The sequence below is a fragment of the Cyprinus carpio genome, chromosome A3 (genome assembly GCF_018340385.1).
Source record: "Cyprinus carpio isolate SPL01 chromosome A3, ASM1834038v1, whole genome shotgun sequence".
Classification (NCBI taxonomy): domain Eukaryota; kingdom Metazoa; phylum Chordata; class Actinopteri; order Cypriniformes; family Cyprinidae; genus Cyprinus; species Cyprinus carpio.
Window position 1 is genome coordinate 18530372 of NC_056574.1, and position 23739 is coordinate 18554110.

General features: G+C 35.7%; 2 protein-coding genes, 1 long non-coding RNA gene and 1 pseudogene across 4 annotated transcripts; 1 reads left to right on the top strand and 3 right to left on the bottom strand.

Annotated features, from left to right (window-relative positions):
* LOC109109377 overlaps window positions 1-1135 on the bottom strand; it is a 45871-nt pseudogene extending 44736 nt beyond the window's left edge.
* Window positions 1136-3942: 2807 nt separating this feature from the next.
* LOC122136892 lies at window positions 3943-8979 on the bottom strand. Of its 2 annotated transcripts, XR_006154383.1 has the most exons (7): window positions 8620-8978; window positions 8425-8503; window positions 8226-8294; window positions 6059-6086; window positions 5933-5987; window positions 5655-5747; window positions 3943-4047 (listed from the first exon to the last, which is right to left on the bottom strand). It is a non-coding gene; the product is annotated as an uncharacterized LOC122136892 (long non-coding RNA). The 2 variants fall into 2 exon arrangements; XR_006154385.1 differs by lacking the exon at window positions 6059-6086 and having other exon boundaries at window positions 8620-8979.
* Window positions 8980-13715: 4736 nt separating this feature from the next.
* Window positions 13716-21100, bottom strand: LOC109109376 (developmentally-regulated GTP-binding protein 2-like). Its single transcript, XM_042721487.1, has 13 exons — window positions 20664-21100; window positions 20324-20422; window positions 20056-20216; window positions 19242-19331; window positions 19023-19083; window positions 18840-18930; window positions 18690-18762; window positions 16728-16818; window positions 16551-16648; window positions 16277-16442; window positions 14568-14626; window positions 14237-14290; window positions 13716-14132 (listed from the first exon to the last, which is right to left on the bottom strand). The coding sequence occupies exons 2-13, from the start codon at window positions 20385-20387 to the stop codon at window positions 14046-14048; spliced, it is 1095 nt and encodes a 364-aa protein (XP_042577421.1). The 5' UTR covers window positions 20388-20422; window positions 20664-21100; the 3' UTR covers window positions 13716-14045.
* Window positions 21101-21581: 481 nt separating this feature from the next.
* On the top strand, window positions 21582-23481 carry LOC109073634 (FAD-linked sulfhydryl oxidase ALR-like). The gene is made up of 3 exons (XM_042721493.1): window positions 21582-21828; window positions 22604-22812; window positions 22932-23481. The coding sequence occupies exons 1-3, from the start codon at window positions 21619-21621 to the stop codon at window positions 23092-23094; spliced, it is 582 nt and encodes a 193-aa protein (XP_042577427.1). The 5' UTR covers window positions 21582-21618; the 3' UTR covers window positions 23095-23481.
* Window positions 23482-23739: the final 258 nt, after the last annotated feature.

The following is a 23739-nucleotide window of genomic DNA, read 5'->3' on the forward strand; positions in this document are numbered from 1 at the left end:
TTGCAACTTAACCCATGTACACCAACATACAGGCCTTTTAACTAGCCTCATGTTAATCTTGACCCTGTTATCCTCTTTCAGTTGTAAAGTTACTCCAAGGAAATGCTTCCTCTTAATAGGTGTGTCCATAACACAGTAAAGAGACTTGATATTGACGAACTTACTCTTTCATAAATATTTCCATGTATTTCCCAAATCGACTGGAGTTATCGTTCCGTACAGTTTTGGCATTTCCAAAAGACTCTAAAAGAGGAGTTGCTTTGAGAATCTGTAGATTAAGCCATAAATGCATAACTGTGTGAGGGATGTAGCAATAAACTGCTGTAATTATACAACACTGCAGAGTACTATCCTTTTAATTCCAGTTAAGCAATCTAAAATACTTAAAACAAGATCAATTTACTTGAAAAAAGCAACACTGCATGAGAAATGCATTCATAGATTCTATCTTGAATGTGAGTGTACAGTATATTGTATTACTGCACTGGCAGATTTTTTCACTTGTTTTTGAAATTTGAACAAAATCTGCCAGTGCAATAAGAGAAATTACACTTTTTACAAGACACAATCTATGACAAGTCTTAATTTCTTCCATTAAGAAAAAAGTGCATACGATCACTTGAACAATATGAACAACACACTTTTTGCTTTATTATTTATTATTATAAATATAATAATATTATTTATTTATTATTATTATTTTATATATATATTTTTAAATATTTTATAGGTAATTAAAAAAAAAAACTTTTGAACACTTGCATATCAAGTTCAACAACTCATGCAACATATAGGGAACAAACAACAGAAGGCATGCAGAAGAAAAGTATTGTTGCATAAACGTTAAATAGAAGAAAAAGATGAGTTAAAAAATGTGCATGAACTGAGTTTTAACAGTTTTAAAAAGTTCATGAGCTTAACTCATACCTGCTGTGTGATGTTCTGTTTGTGATGTATTGCGGCTATGTAACGGGAGCACTATTTTTGTGGTCTCTGTTTTACCAGAGCCACTCTCCCCACTGAAAGACAGTAAGCACATTTAAACCACATGATGAGTATAACCCCCTAAATTACTTAAAGAGATAGTTCACCCAAAAATGAAAATTTTATGTTCATCTGCTTACCCCCAGGGCATCCAAGATGTGGGTGACTATGTTTCTTCAGTAGAATACAAACGGAGATTTTTAACTGAAACAGTTTGCAGTCTGTCAGTACTATAATGTCAGTGGATGGGAATCATGGCTTTGAGAGTCATAAAGAATAACATAGCTGGCATGGCAGGTGTATTTTGGTGAATTGTGGTTATTGTTCTTGTTTTGAGTTTGCCAAGTCATTTATATTTTAATTGATTACTTCTATAAAAAATTATCCATCCAGTCATCCATAGTCTATATTGCCTAATATCCAGTAACCAATCCAAATAGCCAAGTCATAATATTTTTGTTTGTTTGAAAAGAGAGGGCTATCAGGTAGTTTATAGGATGCTTTATGCAAGTTAATATTCTGTAGAGCTCAGGTACGGCAAGGAATTTGTTGTGTCCGTGGTTTGATCAGTGCTATTGGATATTATTGTACAATCTTGGAGCTTATAAATTGTTTTCTGGAGACTAGGGTTTTGCAAAGCATTTGACAGAACAGATGTAGTCATGTCCTCTTTTTGGCCTCCAAAATTCCTTGATATTATAGATGTATCAGGTAGTTGAAAGGAGGCACCTTGAAGGTTTGGATTCTTTAATGCATTTGACAAAAAGGGGAGGGATAATCCTGTGCTTGCTGGAAAGAAGTAGGATTTCCCTGTAAAGGAGAGGAATGGGATGCATTTCTTAAGTTAGGATTCTTAAGTGCAGTTGATAACACTGATGCTTGATGTTCAGGTTGTGACATTACTGGAACATGTAATGATGTATTCCGCTGAAGAGGAGAGGTGTATGAGGCACTGCGTAACTGAGGATTTTTTAGTGCATTGGTTAGGACTGAGGGAGGTTGCACAATGTTTTGCGGTTCCTGCTGAGCAGCTGTGGAAGAATGTGTAGATGTGCTTCTTTGCAGGTAAGGATTTTGCGATGCATTAGAGAGCATTGGAGAAGAACTCAGACTAGTTACCTGAACCTATTGAGGTGCCTCTATGAATGAGGAGATGCAGACATTTGCAGAGGTGAGCGGTAAGTGGCATTACGGAGAAGTGGATTTTGCAATGAATTTGCAAAATCGTTAGAACAGCTCTGAGATAAACTTTGGTTAATCTGTGACACTGGGGATCTAAACCTTGGAAGAGGTGAACTGAATGAAGCAGCAGCCAGATTTGGGGTCTGTAAAGCATTTGTTAGTATAGGAGATGACCCTTGGTCAGCTGTCTGGGCAAATTCAGTTATTACTTGAGGCTGAGGAGTGCTACTCAATGGAAACTGTGATCTTAGTGAGGCACGATTGGTTAATTCATTATGCAGAGCATTTCTCTGTATAGAGGATAAGAGGATCGGCGATGGAGAGCGTACAGACATCTGTGAACCAGAAAGTTGAGGTGATGGACATGGGGTTGGAACATGTCTCACAGAGAGGTGTGTTGAAGGTATTCCAGGCTGTTTTATCAGAACCTGTTGAGGAAAAGGTGGTTGAACATTTATTACAAGAGGATGGCTCTGGCCTGATATCAGCCTCCGGTTGTTGTGAAGTATATAGAGGAAAGCTCATAGATGAAGGAAGTGGCTGGTTTTCATATTGGTCTGGAATCATCTCAAGATCATTCCTGGGAATCTGAGACACTGTACTTGAAATGTCAAGTTTTTCCTTTCCAAACAATTTTACTTGTGGTCTTGGGAATCTGAATGAATCCTCAGACAACATTCCTTCTCTTTGTATTTGAACATATTCATTACCATACATTTCTGAGGGTTCTGTTGGTTCCATGACATCCTCCACCGTGTACATAAATGGTTGGTCAGCAACTTTCTGAGGTTCAATGTAAACGGCAGCGGTTTCTCCATTGTAGATGTACAGACTTTGTTTGTATGCATTTTGATTTCCTGGATGCATAATGTAGGTACACTGTAAACCCTAATAAGTTAAGACTACTCAAATGATTTGATTAAAGTGGTTGCGTAAGTAAAATTGAGTAATGGCAAAATTGACAACTCAATTCAATTGAGTTGACCTAATGTTGGTCTCTTCATTGAATTAACTTTAATGTTCAAGTACAGATAACTTTAAAAAGGCAAATAGACTTAACTTAAATTTTCGACTTTTATATGGTCGTTTACTTGTTTTAATGATTTATAAATAATTTAATACAAATATTGTATTTCCATAAACTGCTTTATTTGGTTTATACATTTACATTAATTTAGGAAACATTGCTCACATCAAGCTTATATTTTTAAGCCACATTAAGACACTTGAACGGCACTTTAAGCTCATATTTTTAACAGTAAGCTAATTTTTAACTGTAAGCTCATTTTTAAGTCACATAAAAAAAAAAATAAGCTCATGTTTAACAGTAAGCTAACATTTTTACAAAACATTGAGCTCACATTAAAAAAAACAGTAAGCTCATATTCATAACAGTAAGCTCACAATTTACAAAACACAAGCAAAACAGTAAGCTCATTTTTAAAAGACACATGAGTAAAACAGTAAACTCATATTTTTAACAGTCTCATTTTCAAAAGACCATGTGTAATGTAAATGTGTTGCTATTAAAAGTGCGCCATGCAATTTCTCCATTTTAACCAAACAGCTGGTTTGCCAACGACTGTGTTTTAGGCTGCAGGTCTTTCTGCCCCAAGGAAAGTAGAATGCGCTGAATGAAGTCAAACGTGTATCTCAGCGACTTTGGGTAACTCAGGTGCAATGCATAAATTAGTCCGAACAGAAGGCACATTGCTTCAGGAAGGTCATGTAGATTGTCCATCACTAATTTTCCTCGATTACTATTCCAATCGAAGAGGAGGGAGACGAATGCAGAGAGTTGAGGGGCTTAAGAGTCATCCCATCTTCAACTATCACAATCCCCACTGGCACATCAAGAATTGAGCTGTGATCATCAGACATCTAGTGAATAAACATTAACAAATTAAAATTCACATACATGCAAGCTAATTTACATTTCAAAAGTTGCAACTTAAAGGGTTAGTTCACCCAAAAATGAAAATTCCCTGTCAGTAATTACTCACCCTCATGTCGTTCCCAACCCCGTAAGACTATCGTTCATCTTCGGAACACAAATTAAAATATTTTTGATGAAACCTGTGAGAGCTGTCTCACTCCTCCATCGGCTTCTCTGTAATTTAAACTTGCCAGTCCAGAAAGTTTTCAAGACATTTTAAAATAGTCCAAGTGACCGCAGTGGCTCAACCTGAAGTTTATCAAGCGACGAGAACACTTTTTTGTTTGCAAAAAAACAAACAAAAATAGCGACTTTAAGTATTCATTTTCCTCTTTGTTTCTCTGAGTGAGTTCATGTAGTGTAACAGCGCAGTGCTTCTGGGTCAGAATGTAGGCTCAACCTAGAAGCGCTGCGCTGTTACACTACATGAACTCTCAGAGAAACAAAGAGGAAAATGAATAGTTGAATAAAGACGTTATTTTTGTTTTTTTCTTCAGGTTGAGCCACTGTCACTTGGACTATTTTAACAATGTTTTTACTAACTTTCTGGGCCAGCAAGTTACAATTACAATAGAAACCTATGGAGGAGTGAGACAGCTCTAAGATTTCATGAAATATATCTTAATTTGTGTTCCGAAGATGAATGAAAGTATTACAGGTTTGGAACAACATGAGGGTGAGTAATTACTGACAGAATTTTCATTTTTTCTTACACATTCACACTATCTCTCACAAACACTGTATCAATCTCAATCTAAAGGGTTAGTTCACCCAATTTGAAAATTCTGTCATTAATTACTCACCCTTGTGTCGTTGCACATCTGTAAGACCTATGTTCATCTCCAGAACATAAATGAAAATATTTTTAATGAAACCCATGAGGTTTTAGTCCCTCCTTACTAGAGATCCAATGCAATTACCACTTTCAAGGTCCAAAAAGGTATGAAAGACATCATTAATCCATGTGACTTCAGTGGTTTAACCTCAATTTAATGAAGCTACGCAAGTGCTTTGTTTGCGCAAAAAAAAAAGTACTACTTTATTTACAAAATATAATCTCCAACGCACGTTCACGCAATTACGTCTGCTCTCGCATGAACACAAAACTCAAGCATTGTGGTGCTATGTGAGTAGTGCTCACGTGCGAATCTGAACACACATGCTATACTCTCATGAACGGGCATTGCAGATAAACATTTTCAAAAATACACTGGTAAATTATGTTTTTTTGCACAAACATAGCACTCGTTTTGCTTCATAAAATTGAGGTTAAACCACTGGAGTACTGTAGTACAGAGTACTGTAACAAAGTCTTTCCTATCGTCCTTGAAAGTGTAGTTGCGTTGGATGTCAATGGAGGGTCAGAAAGTTACCGAATTTCATTAAAAAATCTATTGTGTCTTGAAGATGGAACGACAAGGGTGACAGAATTTATTTTTGAGTGAATTTAGATTAATACAGTGTGTGTGTGAGACAGATCGCGAATGTGTGAGAGAGTGTGTATAGAGGGTGAGAGAGTGTCTTTTGGACATTTTCTCCTTGGAATACTTACCAAACATATCTTAAAGAAAGCAGTAGAGTCATCTCCAAACCAAAGGGGTAGTCCTTGAAGCACCAGAGTTCGGACTTCTGTTGGCTCTGATAGCTTGTGTGGGAAAAAAAAAAAAATCATATTAAATCCAACCACTTGATATTAATACATTATAAAAGCCTTTAAACATTTACTCAGAGATCAACTATGAAGTGTATATTGCAGTTTATACAGGTTTCATATCAATCTACTTTCTTCTAAGATATATCTAGGATAAATTATTGGGACTTCTAACTAACCTTTGTTTGCTTCAGAAGGTTCATCAAGAGCTGACCAGCAACTCCCTTTTTGGCTCTGAAAATGTCCAAGAGGCATGTACTATGTTGGTCAAGGGTCTCGTAAAATTCCCCTTTTCAAGTTCTTACCAGCAATCCTATTAAACTCCATGTAGATCTGATCGTCAGGGTTTGTAATTGATGCATTGATAAAATGAGTGAAATGTTACACCCTTAGTGAAGATATCAACAGGTTCATCCCAGTCCAAGTTACAAAAATGTGTTGACCTAAAAAGAAAAGGTTCATTATTTACATTTAAAAGGATTTTTAATTCAAGACTGAAAAATTGCTGTCAATTTACTCACACTCAGGCCATCCAAGATGTGGGTGACTTTATTTAGTAGAACATTAAAGAAGATTTTTAGCTGAAACCATTGTCTTTGGTGATATATAACGCAAGCCAACATTAACCATCTCTTTGAGGGTCAAAAAAACATGTACAAGCAAAACAAAATTAATAACTGTGGCTCCTGACGATACATTGGTGTCTTAAGAAACCAAACGATAAGTCTATGCAAGAAACTAAACACACATTTTATATATATATGATTTTTTAATGTTTTTAAAAGTAGTATCTTCTGCTCACCAAGGCTGCATTTATTTGATTAAAAATACAAACAAAAACAGGAATATATTGTGAAATATTATTCCTGTCATCAAAGCTGAATTTTCAGCATCATTACTCCAGTCTTCGGTGTCACATGATCTTCAGAAATCATTCTAATATGATGATTTGATGATCAAGAAACATTCATTATTATCAATGCTGAAAACAGTTGTGAACAAATTTCTTTCAAAATTCTTTGATGAATAGAAAGTTCAAAAGAACAGCATTTATTTAAAATAGAATATTTAACATTATAAATGTTTTTACTGTAACTTTTGATCAGTTTAACTCATTGTTGATGAATAAAAGTTTACTGACCCCAAACTTTTGAAGGGTAGTGTTTAATGTAACAAAAGCTTTAGATTTCAGATAAATGCTGTTCTTTTGAACTTTCTATTCATCATAGCATCATGAAATAAAAATGTAAATAACTGTTTTCAACATTGATGATAATCAGAAATGTTTCTTGAGCAGCAATTAATAATTTTAGAATGATTTCTGAAGATATTGTGACACTGAAAAACTGGAGTAATGATGCTGAAAATTCTCCTTTAAATCACACAAAATAATTTATTTTAAAAGTATATTTAAAATAGAAAACCATATTTTAAAGTGTAATATTTCAAAATATTACTGTTTTTGTATTCTTGATCAAATAAATGCAGCCTTGATGAGCAGAAGAGACTTCTTTTAAAACATTTTTTAAAAAGTAATGCGTCCAAACTTGACCAGTACTGTATATCTTGGATGGCCTGAGGTTGAGTAAATTAAGAGCAAATTAAAAAGGTTTTCATTATGAGGGTTATAGGTAATCTAAACTTTATTTTTGTTAGTCACTATTAGCCACTAGAGTTTTAATAAATCTTAATAATTTAAATATATATATTTTAACAATTTTATATTTTATAAATATATAAATTTTGAAAATATTTCTTTTAACAAATTCACAAAGTTTACTTTTAGTGGTAACACAGCTTGTCACTGGGGTATTTACTCTCAAATGAACACCTTAATACTTTTTTTTTTTTTTTTTTACATATTTTTAAAACGACAATCTGTTACCTGACAGTGAAAAATTTATAACTACAAATCACTCATGGGGACATGGCAAATAGACACAGCTCTGCTAATGGTAACTTGTTAAAGAAGAAAATAAAAATAAAAATCCATAGATGCATTTAAAAACTACTGTAAAAAGAATAATTAATATTATGCACCAGGGACACGTTACATCCACATAACTATTAATTAATAATATATCTCTGTAAATGTGTCGCAGTCGGGAAAAGGTCTGCGGTTTTTAGTGAACATGAACCGCCAAAGAAAATTCTTAAAACGATTAACGTTAGGCCTAAGTCAGTATTCACGCGGCTGCCCAATTTTACACCAAAAAAAAAAAACCTTCATTTCACAAATTACACACAGAGACATTTCAGTGTGTCTGTAAATAGATTTTTCTCGAAGTTTGAGCCGCAATATCATGCTAAGGCCTATTGTAAACTAACAGCGCTAGTCTGTAAAACAATTGCTAGGTTTGGAAGTTGGGTGATTTTAACTTAAAGCCATTTATACCTTGTCCATCCGTATAAAAATAAAACATTTAACAGACAATAAAGCAAAATGTACAGGCGTGTTATAGATGAACTTACCAGCGTAACGTCACTCCTGTGGCCTCACGACTCCTCGTCTGCTTCATAACCGCCTGCCTGCTACTGTCCCTGCGGGAGGAAAACGGGAAATTCACATGTTCTTACAGTAAGTTAGTAACACAAACGTGTTTATAACGCGAAAATACATGAAGGCAACGAAGCACAATTTAAATATATATTTTACCATTATTCTACCTACCAGCGTACTCTGAGTCTTTCACGACGACTCTCTTCCCGCCTGCTTCGCCGCCTGTGTGGCTGCTTGTGCCGCTGGCCCGCTGCCAGAGTAAAACGGTAAAGTGTTTTCACCATGCAAATAACATTACAATAAAACGTATAAGGAAATCAAAAAAATGTGTGTATATTTATGCGTTGCGTTTAAATCTTTACTTACCTATTTAACTTTATTATTTAGTTCTTCTTTCAGGTGGTTCTGCAAATGACTCCGTTCTGGCCTGCAGTCAGTGCTGCGTCTTCAGCAAATTCGACAAAAAATTCCCGCCTTGTGTTATATTGGCCAATCGGCGCTGTTGTCAAGGCAGAATTTCAAGCACGACCAATCATTTTTAAACAGAGATGTAGCGAATAATTTAAATAAATGGAAATTCTGAGTTTATAACACTTAAAATCTTAATTCAAAAGATTTTTACTGCCAATGAGTAAGTTAAACACACCTGTTTAAGTTTTGATGGCAAAACTGTGTGTTATAAGTAATGTGAAGTTATGTTAACTTGATTTCTTTATTAATGACAACATTAGGGTTTACAGTGTATCTGAAACACCATCATAGTGATTATAATAATTTTGCTGATCACCATAATAGTCAAACTGCTCTGGATAGTACCCATATTCATAATATTCCACATTATTACCAAGGTAGCCAAATTCATCTTCCATAGCATAACCCATTTCATCGTAGTATTCCATACCATCAACAGGGTATCATAATTCATCAATTCCCTACTGTCTATAATCATAGTCCATTCTGTCATCATAATAACCATAAGTTTGTCTTCCAACATACTAATACTGATCATAATAGTCTTCATCAAGATAGCCATACTCATCCTCATACATGAGATCATAGTAATCGTTCTCCTCATCATAGGATCCATACTCATCTTCATGATAATCATAACACTCCTGGTCATCTTCAAAGTAGTCATACTGATGTGGTCCTCTGAAGCTCCCCGACCATAGCTGTCATGATTTCTGCTTCTATATCGTCCCCGGGGATTATTTCTGTTGTAACTGCTTTGAACACAGTCATCTTCCTCATAGCTGAACTCACCCTCATCATATTCATAACCTCCATTCTGATGGTGATGATATTGCCCCACACTTGACCCGTCATAATGAACAGAGCGACCTAGTCTTCTAGATGTTTTGGATGAAATGAATTTGTTAGTTAGCCAGTTTGCTGCTCCTGCTATCTTCCCTAGAGCCCATCCTTTACTCTTGAAATGTGCAGCTCCAGTTTTTTTTTTTACCAAAAAAACCTTTGAATTTGCCTCCCAGTCCAGAGGTAGCTGCTGCATTTTTATTTGCTTTTCCACCGATACTGACTAATAAGAGTGTTCTTTCACCCTGCTCTTTTTTATTTTTGTCATCTTCTGTAGCTTTTGACTTTCCAAAACCTGAAAACAACTTTGATGTACTTTGTAATGCATTTGGTGTCATACCTTTTTTTTCTTGATGCCAGAAAGTCCCATGAAAAGCCTAGATGTGCTTTTTAGCTTTTTAGACTGTTTCGGGGCTGACTTTGAAAAAAATGGGGACTTTCCTGTCAGACCTGTGAGAACTTTAGAAGCACCTTTTAAATGTGCTTTTGCATCCTCTCTCTTTTGAACATTCTGCTGACCCTAAACAGCAAAGCCCATCTAGCTGAAGAGGGCCCCTTTCAGGTTTATGTCCTTCATTTTACCTAGCTGAAGTTGTGGCTTCTTCTCTTCAGGTTGGAATCCTGTCACAGCTTTAGATGCAGCCTTAATATTGGCACGCTTACCAGTATTTGGCTCAATGCCTTCTTCTGCTGCCTGGCCACGCTTTGGCTTAGCTACAGCCTTCACAGGCATAGCTTTGGACACTTCCTTCAGTGCAGCTTTCCCTTTCCCTCATTTACCACCATCATCCTCACGTTGCACACCCTCTTTATCCACTGCCTCACTGTCCTCAGCCTCACTCCTTTCCACCTCTGAGGTCTCTTCAGATTCACTAGGAGCTTGTTTGCCCTTTCCTTTTCCTTTTTTTGGATCCTCTTTCCCTTTGCCTTTAGGAGCCTCTTTGCCTCCCTTCCCCCCTTTCTTGTCATCTTTTGCTTCCCCCCTTTACCTTGTCCCCTTTCTTAGGTGCAGCTTTGTCCGCTTTCTTTGGAGGCATTTTATCCTTCTCCAAAAAGTCATTCTAATCTATGTCACTGTGTCAAAAATGGGTGATCAGTGACAGAAAACACAAACTGTAATACAAATGTTCTATGTGGAATACAGGTTCAACATTGAGTAAATGAGTATAAAGTGAAAGTAGATCTCATACATTACAATAAAAGTTATTAATTATATGTCAAATTTAGTCTCTTGAGTGTAAGCCCAAGTCAAAAGCATTTGCAGTTAACACAAAAGCCAAATTGCTCAGGACTCTACCTTACAGGTGAATTCCTCACATTTCAGAAAAGTCAGACAGAGGAGTGTCCTTGGCTGTAGTGCTAATTTTGGCAAGAGATTTCCCACAGACGAAAGGCTGTTTATCACAGGCATCCATGAATGTCAGCATCCCTTTTGTCATGTGCTACAAGCTTTTTCATGCCTTGGGAAAAGTACTCCATTTACACTTTTTGTCCTCTCGAGTTTTGCAGGTAGTGTCCTTCAAGAGCTCCAGATACATGTGTCTGAAAGTATGCGAGGGCTCCCCATGATAGTTGTGAAGGGCATCTTAAATGTATCAGCTACACTGACTTAGGGTAACATTATCTGTTTGGCTCATTCCTATATAAATAATGCACGTTGACTGAGCTGTTACTAAACTGTGTCTGAGGACATTTCTAAATAGAACCTAAGTATGATAATGATACTGACCGAAGAGGAATGTCTCCTCCATCACATTTGAGGTGGGTTAAATGTTTAATATTATTATGAGTAAACAAATAAAAAGTTTGTAATTGTTGTTCCAGACAACTTTTATTTTCTTTTTTTTGAGTGAGCCATGCATGACATGCGTCAGTGACATTTTGATTTAAAGCAAAAATTTTCAACCACCTAATTAAAATATCGAAGATAGAAATTATTTCAGTTAATTGAACTGATATAACAAATATTTTGGATTGTTTAGACTAATAAAACTGAGCAAAAGTATATTCTTTGTATAACATTTATCAGACACTTTTATCCAAAGCGACTTACAATAGTGCATTCAGGCTATAATTTTTTTTTTTTTTTACCAGTATGTGTGATCCCTGAATTGAACCAACAACCTTTTGCACTGCTAATGCAATGCTCTACCACTGAGCCACAGTAACTCTCTAAAATATAAATATTTAGCTTGTAAAAATCCAGACAGACAAGATATATATTATATATATATAAGATGCTAATTATTTTAAATGCTCTCCAAAGTCATCCTGTCAATAATGTATGACATTTAAAATATATATATTTTAAATGTCATACATTATTGACAGGATGACTTTGGAGAGCATTTAAAATAATTAGCACATCTTTATCTTTTAAATATATTTTATGAGCAGGAGAAAATTCAAACAAGTATCAACATACATTATTATGATGCTACCAACTGTTTGATACATATGTATATGTAAGCTCTTTAAAAATTCAGTTTTTATAATAGACTATAATCATGTACCTGTACATACTAAGCTGCATGATTATTTCTCTGTTGACCACTTAAGTAATATTCCAAGAATTCATGTCATTGGTAGGGATTAATTCTTAATGGCTGGTCTGTATTCAGTTCACTAAGAAATAATAAAATATAAATGTATCTTTGAATGAGTGTTGCTTCCCCACTGACAGGCTGTATCCCTAAAGGTATAATTTTTCTACATTTTCCCTGACATTGTACTGGTAAATCATCAGCAGGGGGCAGCAAAAGCTCATTGAAGAACACGAGAGATGGCCGTCATATGTGAAATTCATGGCATCATCCCACTCTTCCTCAATGATTTCCGCTTCAAAATTAAGCAACTGTGTATACAATGTACAGTATAATGTACAATGTAAGTTTACAGACATGATCAAATATTAGTACACAATGCTGTTTGAAAGACCACCCAAAAACCTCTTAAAAACTGTCTATTCCTGTTACTCTCTACATATACCAACAACGAGTTAACTTTGAATAAAATATATGTAGCCTATTCACCTTTATCCTCATACTGTATGAGGGTGTGTGTGTGTATGTGTGTGTGTGTGTGTGTGTGTCTTTCTTTGCTCTGACCAAGAATAAAGTAAACACCCTTACCCTACTAACTTTTTCAAATCTTAAAGAAAGATCATGTAGTTTATCTCACTTGGCTGTCCTAGCAGTAAAATACATTTGCTTAATTCTAAAGAAGCTTCCTTAAAAATTTTAGCTTCCTTTAAAAAAAAAAAAAAAAAAAAAAAAAAAAACTCATCATGATTCAGAATGGAGTATTAAAAGCTGAAGCCCCCATACACACACACACACACACTGCACCATATGGCCTTAACAGTAAGTGTCATGTTTACAAGCGTAGCATATTGGCACTCCACTCGTCCATCATTACCATCTTCCCATCCGAGCTCATTCAGAGCAGTGTAAAAACGTTACTCCAAAACAGAAACAGTTTCTTGTCATCCTGCTCATCATTTTAGCGCTTTGAAATGTGGGTTAATTACACAAAGACCCATCAAGCCTGAAGTGAAACAGCCTTCCCACGGCTTGATAACTCCCCAGTCCACACTTGCCCGAGTGCCTCAGCATGCATATTTAATATCGTCTATTATACTACTTTTCTGTAATGAATAGAGTAGGCTGCTCTAGGTTTTCAGATGAATACAGAAAGCTACCAGTTCACATTTTGTAGTGTGTTTCTGAGTCACCACCCATGTTGAAAAAGTTGTGAGCTGAACTTAACTGTGTGCTGTAAGACAAAGTCCTCACCACATAACCATACTTTCTCAAACAATAATGCATAAATGAACGTTTTATGCTGGAAACACTACATTTAAAACTCTCTCAGCAAGGAAAATATTGAGTTTCATGTATTACTTTCTACTACTCTGATCTTTTTAGACTTTGACAAGTTGGTTGTAGAGGCCTGTAAAATATAGCTACCCCAGGATTGGTGGAATCCATCTACATGGTCATCTGACTCTGGTAATCTTACATTCATTCACTGTTTTTAATGTGTCCTCAACTTTCTAGTTAAACGCCTGTACAAAAGAGTTCACGTGATCAGTGTCAATTTGGTTAGTACCTTACAAAAGTGCAGAATATTAAATGTCTGAAATATGATTCTTTATCCTCAAACAGTTTATTTCCAGATTTAAAGTGCCTTTAGATTTTTCATTCTCAAACACTGTTCATGTCCAATTCGGTTTATTAAGAAAGAACTCTTTTTTTTCATATTATGAAAGGTAAAAATAAAACAAAGCTCTGAATATTATGTACTAGAGTGGGTTTTGTCAGGCAGATGATTTTCATAAAATAATCACTTTTTAATTGTTGATCACAGATTTGTCCATGAAGTTCCAGGAAACACTGCAGTTGTCAAAATGTTCTGTTATGTATGTATTTATGTATCAAATGTTCTATTGATATTGTAGTGGATCTGAAGATTAGATTTTATTTCTTCACAATCTGAATGACATCCTCGTGTTCCATGATGTGCGTCAGTCCTACTCTCTGAGGACTGTACTTTGTGCTTGTTCCCTGTAATCCAAAAAGACAGCAGTAATTAAAAAAAAAAAAAAAAAAAAAAAAAAAATGGAACAAAAGCGGGAGCATATTTCACTTTAGGTGAAGAAAGATCTTACCCAGACAAGTGCGTACTTGAACTGGCTAGCTAATGTCCTGTGGATTCTGTGACACTGGAAGAAATAAGAAGCACAATCATGAATCTGATTGATGTGCTATATATAATATATATATATATATATATATATATATCCTATTTTATTATGTGCTAAAATTGAAATTCACATTTTTAGGTATACATATATTTTTAGGCAACACTTCAGCATCTACTGTGTTTAGTTTTGTAAACTGAATATATATCCACAGAGTATGTTTTACCACAGGTTGACCACTGCGAAATACATATAAACAAAGTTGCAGGTATCACAGGACAACGAAACAGACACATACCACATGTTCAACTGATGCTCCTCTTCTCATGATTATAGGGTCACTGAAATCCGGCCGTTCTTAACAACAATAAAAATAAAATAGTAAGAGCGGTAGGGATAAAACACTTTTTACAAAAATTCAAACAGACTTTTTTTATACTTAAAGATCTAATAAATCATTAAAGGGATAGTTCAGCCAAAATTCTGTCATTAATTACTCACCCTCATGTCCTTCCAAACCCGTAAGACCTTCATTCATCTTTGGAACACAAACAGACATGCTGCATAGACAGCAATGCCACTACCACGTTCAAAGCCAGATTAAATCTAGTAAGGCCATCAGTAAAATAGTCCATGTGACATAAGTGGTTAATCCTTAATTTTATCAAGCTATGAGAATGCTTTTTGTGAGCAAAAAAAAATTAATAAATAAAAAACGACTTTATTCAACAATTTCTTCTCTTCCGTGTCAGTCTCTGCCGCCGTTCACAACAGTACCACGACACATGCGTGTACATTCCTCTGCTTGTAAACACGGCTCAACACATGCGTGTTCTACATCAGAATGCCGGCTCTTGCGTCAGCAGCATCACACGCATACGTCACGGTACTCTCCAGAATGGCAGTGGAGACTGACACGGAAGAGAAGAAATTGTTGAATGAATGAATGAATTTTGTTTTTTTCTGAGCCTTGAACTTGGCAGTTCCCTTGCTGTCTATGGAGGATCAGAAAGCTCTCGGATTTCAGCAAAAATATCTTAATTTTTTTAATCTTGTGTTCCGAAAATGAACAAAGGTCTTACAGGTTTGAAACGACATAAGGATGAGTAATTAATGACAGAATTTTCATTTTTGGGTAAACTAACCCTTTAACAAATTATTAACAAATTAAAATACTCTAAGCTCTATTAAAATGCTTAAAAAACTAATGGCTAATTAAATGTGTGCATTAATACAGAAATCTCATAAATATATAAGCTTATATGGAGGGCCTTTGAAAATTGTGTTGGACAACAGGAGACCTTAAAGGGATACTCCACCCCAAAATGAAAATTTTGTCATTCATCACTTACCCCCATGTCATTCCAAACCCGTAAAAGCTTTGTTCGTCTTCAGAACACAATTTAAGATATTTTGGATGAAAATCGGGAGGCTTGAGACTGTCCCATAGACTGCCAAGTAAGTAACACTGTCAAGGTCCAGGAAAGTATGAAAAGCATCATCAGAATAGTCCATCTGTCATCAGTGATTCAACCGTAACGTTATGAAGCGACAGGAGCACTTTTTGTAAGCGAAGAAAACAAAAATAACGACTTTATTCAACAATTCCTTTGTAAACAGTCTCCTCTGTGTCTCTCCAAATCATTGTATGCTGTGTATGCTCTTTTGTATCAGCCGCACCACAAGGATGCGCTGTTTCTACGTGTATTTAGCTTTGATTTGAAAGAAAACAGCGCATCCTTGTGGCGCGGCTGATACAGAAGAGGACCTTGACAGTATTATTTACTTGGCAGTCTATGGGACAGTCACAGGCCTCCCGGTTTTCATCCAAAATATCTTAAATTGTGTTCCGAAAATGAGCGAAGCTTTTATGGGTTTGGAACGACATGGGTGTAAGTGAATAATGACAAAATTTTCATTTTGGGGTGGAGTATCCCTTTAAGAGTCAAAAAGGTTATGAGGTGAAAGAACCCTAAATTACTGTTCTGGAGGACCAAAAAAGCTTACCTCCTCTCTTCTTGGTGTATAAGCAGATCAGAGCCAGGTATTCCCATAACTGCTCAAGGAGGAAATCTAGATTCAGCTTCATGCCACAGCTGATCACTACACTGTTAGCTCTATGGGCAAGACGATCCACTTCCTCTATAGAAATCTGATCCACTTTGTTGTACACCTGTAATAAGACAGAGATTCATTATATCTCATTTTAAATTTGCTGACATATATTTAAAACTGAGAAGCTCTGCATCAGGATATTTCTTGAATTGAAAAATACACTCACATATAAGCAAGGCATGTACACTCTGTTGCCCACAATGACATCAATAAATTCATCAGGAGTGCTGTCCTCTCTGAACAAAACCTCAGCGTTGAAGATTTCTGCAGTCATGTTAAGGGTTAATGTGTCGCTCATTATTAGAGGAAAATGAAATAGTGAATAAACGATGCTAAAGGATACTGTACTCATGAAGAATGAGCTGAACAAGCTTCTCAGAGCAGTGTGTGAGGGGAACCGTTGAATTGTACGATAGGCCACCACCTTTTTTAGGCTGAAAAACAGATCTTTCACATGTAAGCAATACAATATGCAAGAGGAATAACAGTCTCTAAACGTCATTTCAGGAAGTCATTTTTAAATGGGCATTTTCACATTTAGTGCTTTATGTTGATAAATCATTATGTTTATACATGTATTAATTGCGGTCGATAAAGGTTCATTTATGTTTATGGAAAGTCTCTTATGCTCTCTCAGGCTGCATGTATTTGATGCATGATCCTTCAGAAATCATTCTAATATGCTGATTTGTTGCTCAAGAAACATTTCTTATTATTATCAACTTATTTTTATATAAAATATTTTTATGAAAATAAATGTGATACATTTTTTTTCAGGATTCTTTGATGAATACAAAGTTCAAAAGAACAGCATTTATTTGAAATATAAATCTTCCGCAACATTATAAATGTCTTTACTGTCACTTTTGACTGAATAAAGGTATAAATTTCTTAAAAAAATAAATAAATAAATAAATTCTCACTGACCTTAAACTTTGAATGGCGGTCCACATTTTTTTTAATCTTAGAAAAAATTTTATCATTTGCATTTTATCGTCAACTAAAAAGTAATTTTTGTTGACAAAAATGCTGTTTTGATGATAGTTAAATGGTCTAAAATGAATAAATGACACAAAAATATAAATTTAAAAGACATTTTAAGCACCGTTTCCATCCAACGAGTCAAAGAGAACTAAATTGTCACTTCCTGATAAACTGGCACTAACTATCACTGAGAGAAGCAGGAGAAGTCTCTGAATATAATCATTTTCATATAAATTAAATGATTGTAAATATGAGTAAGAAGAATGGATAAGATAATTGATTTAATTGATTTTGGAGTTTGATTATGCTGTTTGGTAACACAATCATGTCAGAAAGTTCTGGGAGGCAATTATACAGAAATACTTTGCTCGTGCATTTAAGAATGACCATAACAACATTTAAACAGACTTTGCTCGTGCATTTAAGAATGACCAGAACAACATTTCAGATTCTGTGCAACGAGATTGGTCCTCTAGTTAGTCCTATAGCGCAAAGTCACATGACTTTTTTGATGCATGGAGAAATTAATTCACAAAATGTGAATTTTTTTTCACACTATTCAAAAACCACCTCAAGCAAACATAAAAACGTTTTTGCTAATGAAATGATTTTTTTTTTTTTTTTTGTTATTTCCATCACTCGTTTCTGATGCGATACTTCAAAATGCACATGAAAACGGGGTGATGAAAACAGCTTATAACAACAACAAAAAACTAAAACTAGGGCTGCACGATTAATCGAATGCGACTGTCATGCACATCTTGTCAGTAAAGATGGTTCTGTAATCAGTAGTAAATCTCCATCACATGCTTTCAGATGGAGCAGCATTTACTACACAGAGCCGTAGTTCACTGACAAGCAACGCAAAATCACATTCATAATCGCAGACCATTTAATCGCGTCATTATGAAATCGAAGAAATCGTTCTGCAATCATGACAGCTGTTTGCGTATCTTCTCAGTGAACTACAGCTGTGTAGTAAATTCTGCTCCATCTGAAAGCATGTGAAAATACAGCATTTAATAACGGAAGCATTAGCTTTAGCCATTACACTTTTTCCGCTAATGGTTGCAGGCTTGCCTTCTAGTGGCTTTGGTTAAATCTTCTGTTTATTCAGGATTTCCTGGATTTCTTCTGCGGGGTGTATTAGAAGTTTCCGCACGAGAGCGTCCTCTGGACTTCGGATGGGGATTAACTGATGATCACAGAACCGTGCTTCAATGAAAGATACGCATGAAAATCGCAGCTTCTGCCTAATCGCGATTTATTGCCTTTGCGATTTAATTTTAATTAATTGTGCAGCCCTACCTAAAACACTGACCTTAAAATAGATATTTGGTTTGGGGCAGTTGAGTCTGATGCCAACAGATTCAAGTTCTTTTACCAGAAGTTCCCTAAAAAAACAAAACAACAATCATCAAACAAAGCAATAGTGCAAACAGTGCAAACATTCTCCAATGCTCCAACTCACCTCTGAACATCTCCTTTAGTTGCATCCAACATCATGATGACCACATCTGCAGTTCTGGCCACAGCAATGACCTGTCTTCCTCTGCCCTTACCTTTAAATCAAAAACACAGAGAAAGGACACATTTAATATGTAAAAATACACGTACAAATGTACATTATTCTTCAAAACACAAGTGAACATACCTTGTGCAGCCCCCTCAATGATACCAGGCAAATCCAGCAGCTGTATGTTGGCACCTTTGTACTAGAATTGAATAAAAAAGAAAAAGAAAAAAAAAGAAAAAGAAAACAATATCATGTTGGATGTTATAATTATTATTATAACAACAGCAATAACATAAATAGAAATAAGATATAAACAAAAACAGAGAGAAAATAAAAATATTTTGGAATAAATAATACCTCAATGACACCGGGAATGCAGGTCAAGGTGGTGAACTCATACGAAGCTGCTTCACTTTCTGTTGATGTCATTAAACTGAGAAATGTAGACTAGAAAAGCACCATAAGTTAGAGCATGTCTCTTTTTTTGGGGGCAAAAAAAAAACATAATTGACATATTAATAATAGAAAATGTTTGTGTGTATAATACAAAATTTAACAATACACCCATTGTCAACAGAATACAGAGAAAAATAAGAGTTTATAATTTGCTAAAGACAAATAGGAGGAGAAAGAAAAAAACATGAAGGCAAGATATGAATTTATACATAAATTAAAATATACAAATTAAAGGCATTGAAGTCATTCTACTTGCTTTCTTTTTTACTGAAGATGAAATGGTGTTAGAAATACTTTTTTTTTTTTTTTAAAGAAAGGAAGAAAACTTGGTTTGTTGCTGGTGAACTTAGATGTGTAGATATAAAATTTGCAAAGAAGATACATTTATAACAAAGCTTTCAGTAAAGCCAGGGGCATAGTGTCCTAAAATAATGTCTTTAAAATGATGGTTCTATCTTTCAAGATATTATCATTAACAAACGTGACAATACTTTAGCAAAATTGTTTAGTATAGTGACAGGCCCAAAATAAATGAAAGACAGTTATATATTTCTTCATGAAATGTTTGACAGGGTAAAATTTATAACTTTGAAAGACTTATTTTAGTTTATTAGCGAGAAACTATTTTTGTAGCAAAAATCATTTTCCAATTTAGATTTTCGATTAGACCATCTCTTGGTCATCAAAACTATTGCGCAGATGTTGTCATTTTTACCTTGCCGACTGAGGGGAACCCGATCAGAGCCACTCTGGCATCCCCAGACTTCATAACATCAAAGCCTTCACCTTTGGCTCCAGATGACTTCGAGGGCTCCAGAAGCTGGGCTCTGTACTTGGCTAGCTTGGCCTTTAATAAACCCAGATGGTACTCCGTTGCTGCAAAACAAGTTTGGAAGTACTCCGGATTTAACTGATGGACAGTAAACGGATACAAAGCAACAAAAGGCCCATGACGGGACATTTAACGAAGGATCTTGGCTTACCTTTATTCTTCTGTGTCCGAGAGATCTCTCTCTCTATTTCTGCTATCTTCTCCAGAATCCCCATTGTCACTCGAGTGTGATATATGTCTTATGTGCAGCCTGTGAACATTACAGCAGTGTGAAATAAAGCATGTCAGTCATATTGTACAGACCACCTGCTCTCTGGTTGTCAGTGGTAAGCTAAGCTAGCAGGCACTTCTGTTAAACTTAATCAAACACTATTGCAGATTGAGCTATCATGCAAATATCACGGCAAATGGCTACTTATAAATGTAACACTTCAGAAAGTATTAGATATTGTCATCCGTGTATTTACAGAAGTGAATGTTTTGATATTTACAGTTTAAGGCAGCCTGAACTCTGCGGCATGGACTGCTGATGACGTCACCCCCCGCTGGCTGACAGTGCTGCGGAGAAGTTGCTCCGACGCGAAACCCATTCTTTCATATTTAATTCCTGAACATAGATTTTAATACAGTACTGATCTTTTTGTGAAATACCAGTTATTGTATGTTTTCCCGTTGTTGACCTACTGTGGATAATTGACATAAATCCAACACATGATCAACAGCAAACGTTCCTATTATACACTACAGTGGGGTTAGATTTAAATGCTGACTCATTCCTACGAATCGATTCCATCGAACAGTCGTTTCAAAGAATCGGTTTAATGATTCTTTTACATGAGGACATAATTACGTCGTCATTTTCGTTCTAATAAAGCCACGTGAAGGCAACTATCGCTGTTTATGAATAATGTCGATACGTTGTGTGAACCGCTTAACTTATCGCGCTCAATCAGAAGATCCGGCTCAAAATAACGATTCGTTAACCTCGGAAATACACAGGGTTGCCAAGTCCGCGGTTTTACAGCAAAATATGTATAATATTAAACTTGCCTGCATTGAAATATTGCACTCTGTACAGTTTATATTACGCATAATAAAACTGTACTAGACTGGTAAGGAGACTGTGTGCAGAAATTTATGACAAAGACCAAGGAGAAGAGTGGCATCAGTAAAAGATCTTAAAACTGTAAATAGTTCTTTTCAAGTAGTTAAGAAAAATTACAACCTCTCCTAATAGTTTTATTCATAAGCTGTTAATATTAAGGTAAGATGATTTCATGTATGAAAACAGGCTGTGTACGCTGTAAAATGTGTTCAGTGCACAGAGTAAAATATGTATTTTACGTATAAGCTTTGGCTAGTTTTTAAGCTTGATTTGATAGGGATTGGTTTTTTACGGGGATCTGGCAACCATGGTAGTACATAACACATCGTGCAATTTTAAACATGGCAGCTGCTGCTGGGTCGCGATCCTCAACGCTTAACAACGCGGGTATGGAGGGTTTCCCGTTCACTGTGGCTGGCAGACCACCCGAGGAAAGCACGAGTAAGGCCCAGGGCGCTACCGGAGAGCCGAAAAAGAAACCGTGCCGAGCGTGTACGGATTTTAAATCATGGATGAAGTTGCAGAAACAGACGTCCTTAGTCTCAGTGCAGGTGAACAGACGATCTGACAGACAAGACAAACTGCAATTTTAAATCTAGGAAGTCAAGATAAGTCAAATATATGTGAAAACACATTTAGAATAATATAAACAATTAATGAAATAAACACACCGTTGCTGCATTGTTCTGTAGTTTTACTGTAGTAACACTAAATGGTAGTATCTATATATATATATATAAAGCATGTCCATTGTTATTTGCAAGCATTTTGTTTGTTTTTTTGTTTTTTTGTGTGTGTGTGTGTGTGTGTGTGTGTGTATGCGTATGCGTACCCCCAAATAGATTTAGTATGAATTTGCAATATTTATGGGGGACTTTAAAGTATTTACCTTAATACATTATTGATATAATTATAATTAGCATAATAATAGTAACATTTAAATATAATAAATAATAAAATTACTAAGCTCTAATATAAATTAAAATGCTAAACAAACTCAAAATCAAGATGTAAACTGAAACCATGTGTCTTTATTGTTTGTAAGGATGTACACTAATCAGTCAATACTTTTAGTTTCTGTTAAGAAAAATATTTTGGAAAGAAAAAAAAAGAAGAAGAATATTGTGTTTAACAACAGAGATGCCAATCATAGTTATGGTTACTTTTCAAGAACTATTAGCTCAGCTGCCAGAGAATTGCATCAATCCAGAGTCATATGTTTGATTCCTAGGAAACACATCTGTACCTTATATATAAATATGTAAATGGCTCTTACACAATAATGTTATGCTATGACAGTATACAGTCGTGTGATATTTTGAACAGGAGAGCATGCCGATGGAGGAGGCTAGGCCTGTTGAATGCCCTCTGGACAGAGAGGAACTGGGCAGGAGCTCATGGTCTTTTCTTCACACTATGGCTGCATATTATCCAGACGCACCGACCACAGAACAACAGGGGGAGATGACACAGTTCATCAACCTCTTCTCAAAGGTTTTCCCATGTGATGAGTGTGCAGAGGACCTGAGATCAAGGTCATCATCATTTATTGTTGTGGTTTTTATGTTTGTCTTTTAGCATTTCAGCAGAAGCATTGCACTGTTTATAATTTGTGTTTGGTAGCATATGTTTCAATGATCTTGTCTCTTATCAGATTGAAAACGAATCAACCAGACGCTAGCAGTCGGCACAAACTCTCACAGTGGCTTTGTCATCTCCATAATGACATTAACATCCGATTAGGCAAGCCAGAGTTTGACTGCAGCAAGGTGGATGAGCGATGGCGAGATGGCTGGAAAGATGGATCTTGTGACTGAAAACCTCCGACACAATCATGAACATGAGCAAAATGCAGCCGCACACTGATTCTGTGGACCTGTCCTTTTTGTTGCAACTGCTACTCAGGAGTCATGCTAGATGTTGATGATAGATGTTGACTTTGCACTAATTGATAGAGTGATTTATTCATATACAGTTATCTGTATTGTGCTTTTAATCAAGAGTTTTGCTGTCTAAAAGAGTATGGTGTTAAGGCCAATATTGTTTTGTATTATTGAGCTCTGATATGATTAGCCCAGAGGCAACAGGATGAACTTTGTAAAAATCTGTGCAACAGCTGGAAACAAAAATGCTTTGTTTAGAGCAGTGATTCTCAACTTTTTGAACTACAAGGCCCCTCATTGTAAGAAAATAACTGAATATTCCCCAAGATATTTCTGATAGCTCTGCTATAAAGACGAAGCTGCTTGTTTTCAAAAAATAAATTATGGCAATTAAATGAATAATTCACCCGAAAATGAAAATTTTCTGTAAATGTACTCAACCCTCAGGTCATGAAGGATGTACAGTAGATGAGTTTGTTTCATTAGAACAGATTTGGAGAAATTTGGTCCCCAATGGATCTTCTGCAGTGAATGGGTGCCGTCAGAATGAGAGTCCAAACAGCTGATAAAAACATCACA

Coding starts and splice junctions, on each gene's coding strand:
- LOC109109376 (XM_042721487.1), bottom strand. CDS start 20,387: ATGGGGATTCTGGAGAAGATAGCAGAAATAGAGAGAGAGATCTCTCGG. Junction 19,332..20,055: donor GGTTCCCCTCAGTCGGCAAG/GTAAAAATGACA, acceptor GTGCTTTTCTAG/TCTACATTTCTCAGTTTAAT. Junction 18,931..19,022: donor CATTGAGGGGGCTGCACAAG/GTATGTTCACTT, acceptor TTTGATTTAAAG/GTAAGGGCAGAGGAAGACAG.
- LOC109073634 (XM_042721493.1), top strand. CDS start 21,619: ATGGCAGCTGCTGCTGGGTCGCGATCCTCAACGCTTAACAACGCGGGT. Junction 21,829..22,603: donor CGTCCTTAGTCTCAGTGCAG/GTGAACAGACGA, acceptor TATTTTGAACAG/GAGAGCATGCCGATGGAGGA. Junction 22,813..22,931: donor GCAGAGGACCTGAGATCAAG/GTCATCATCATT, acceptor GTCTCTTATCAG/ATTGAAAACGAATCAACCAG.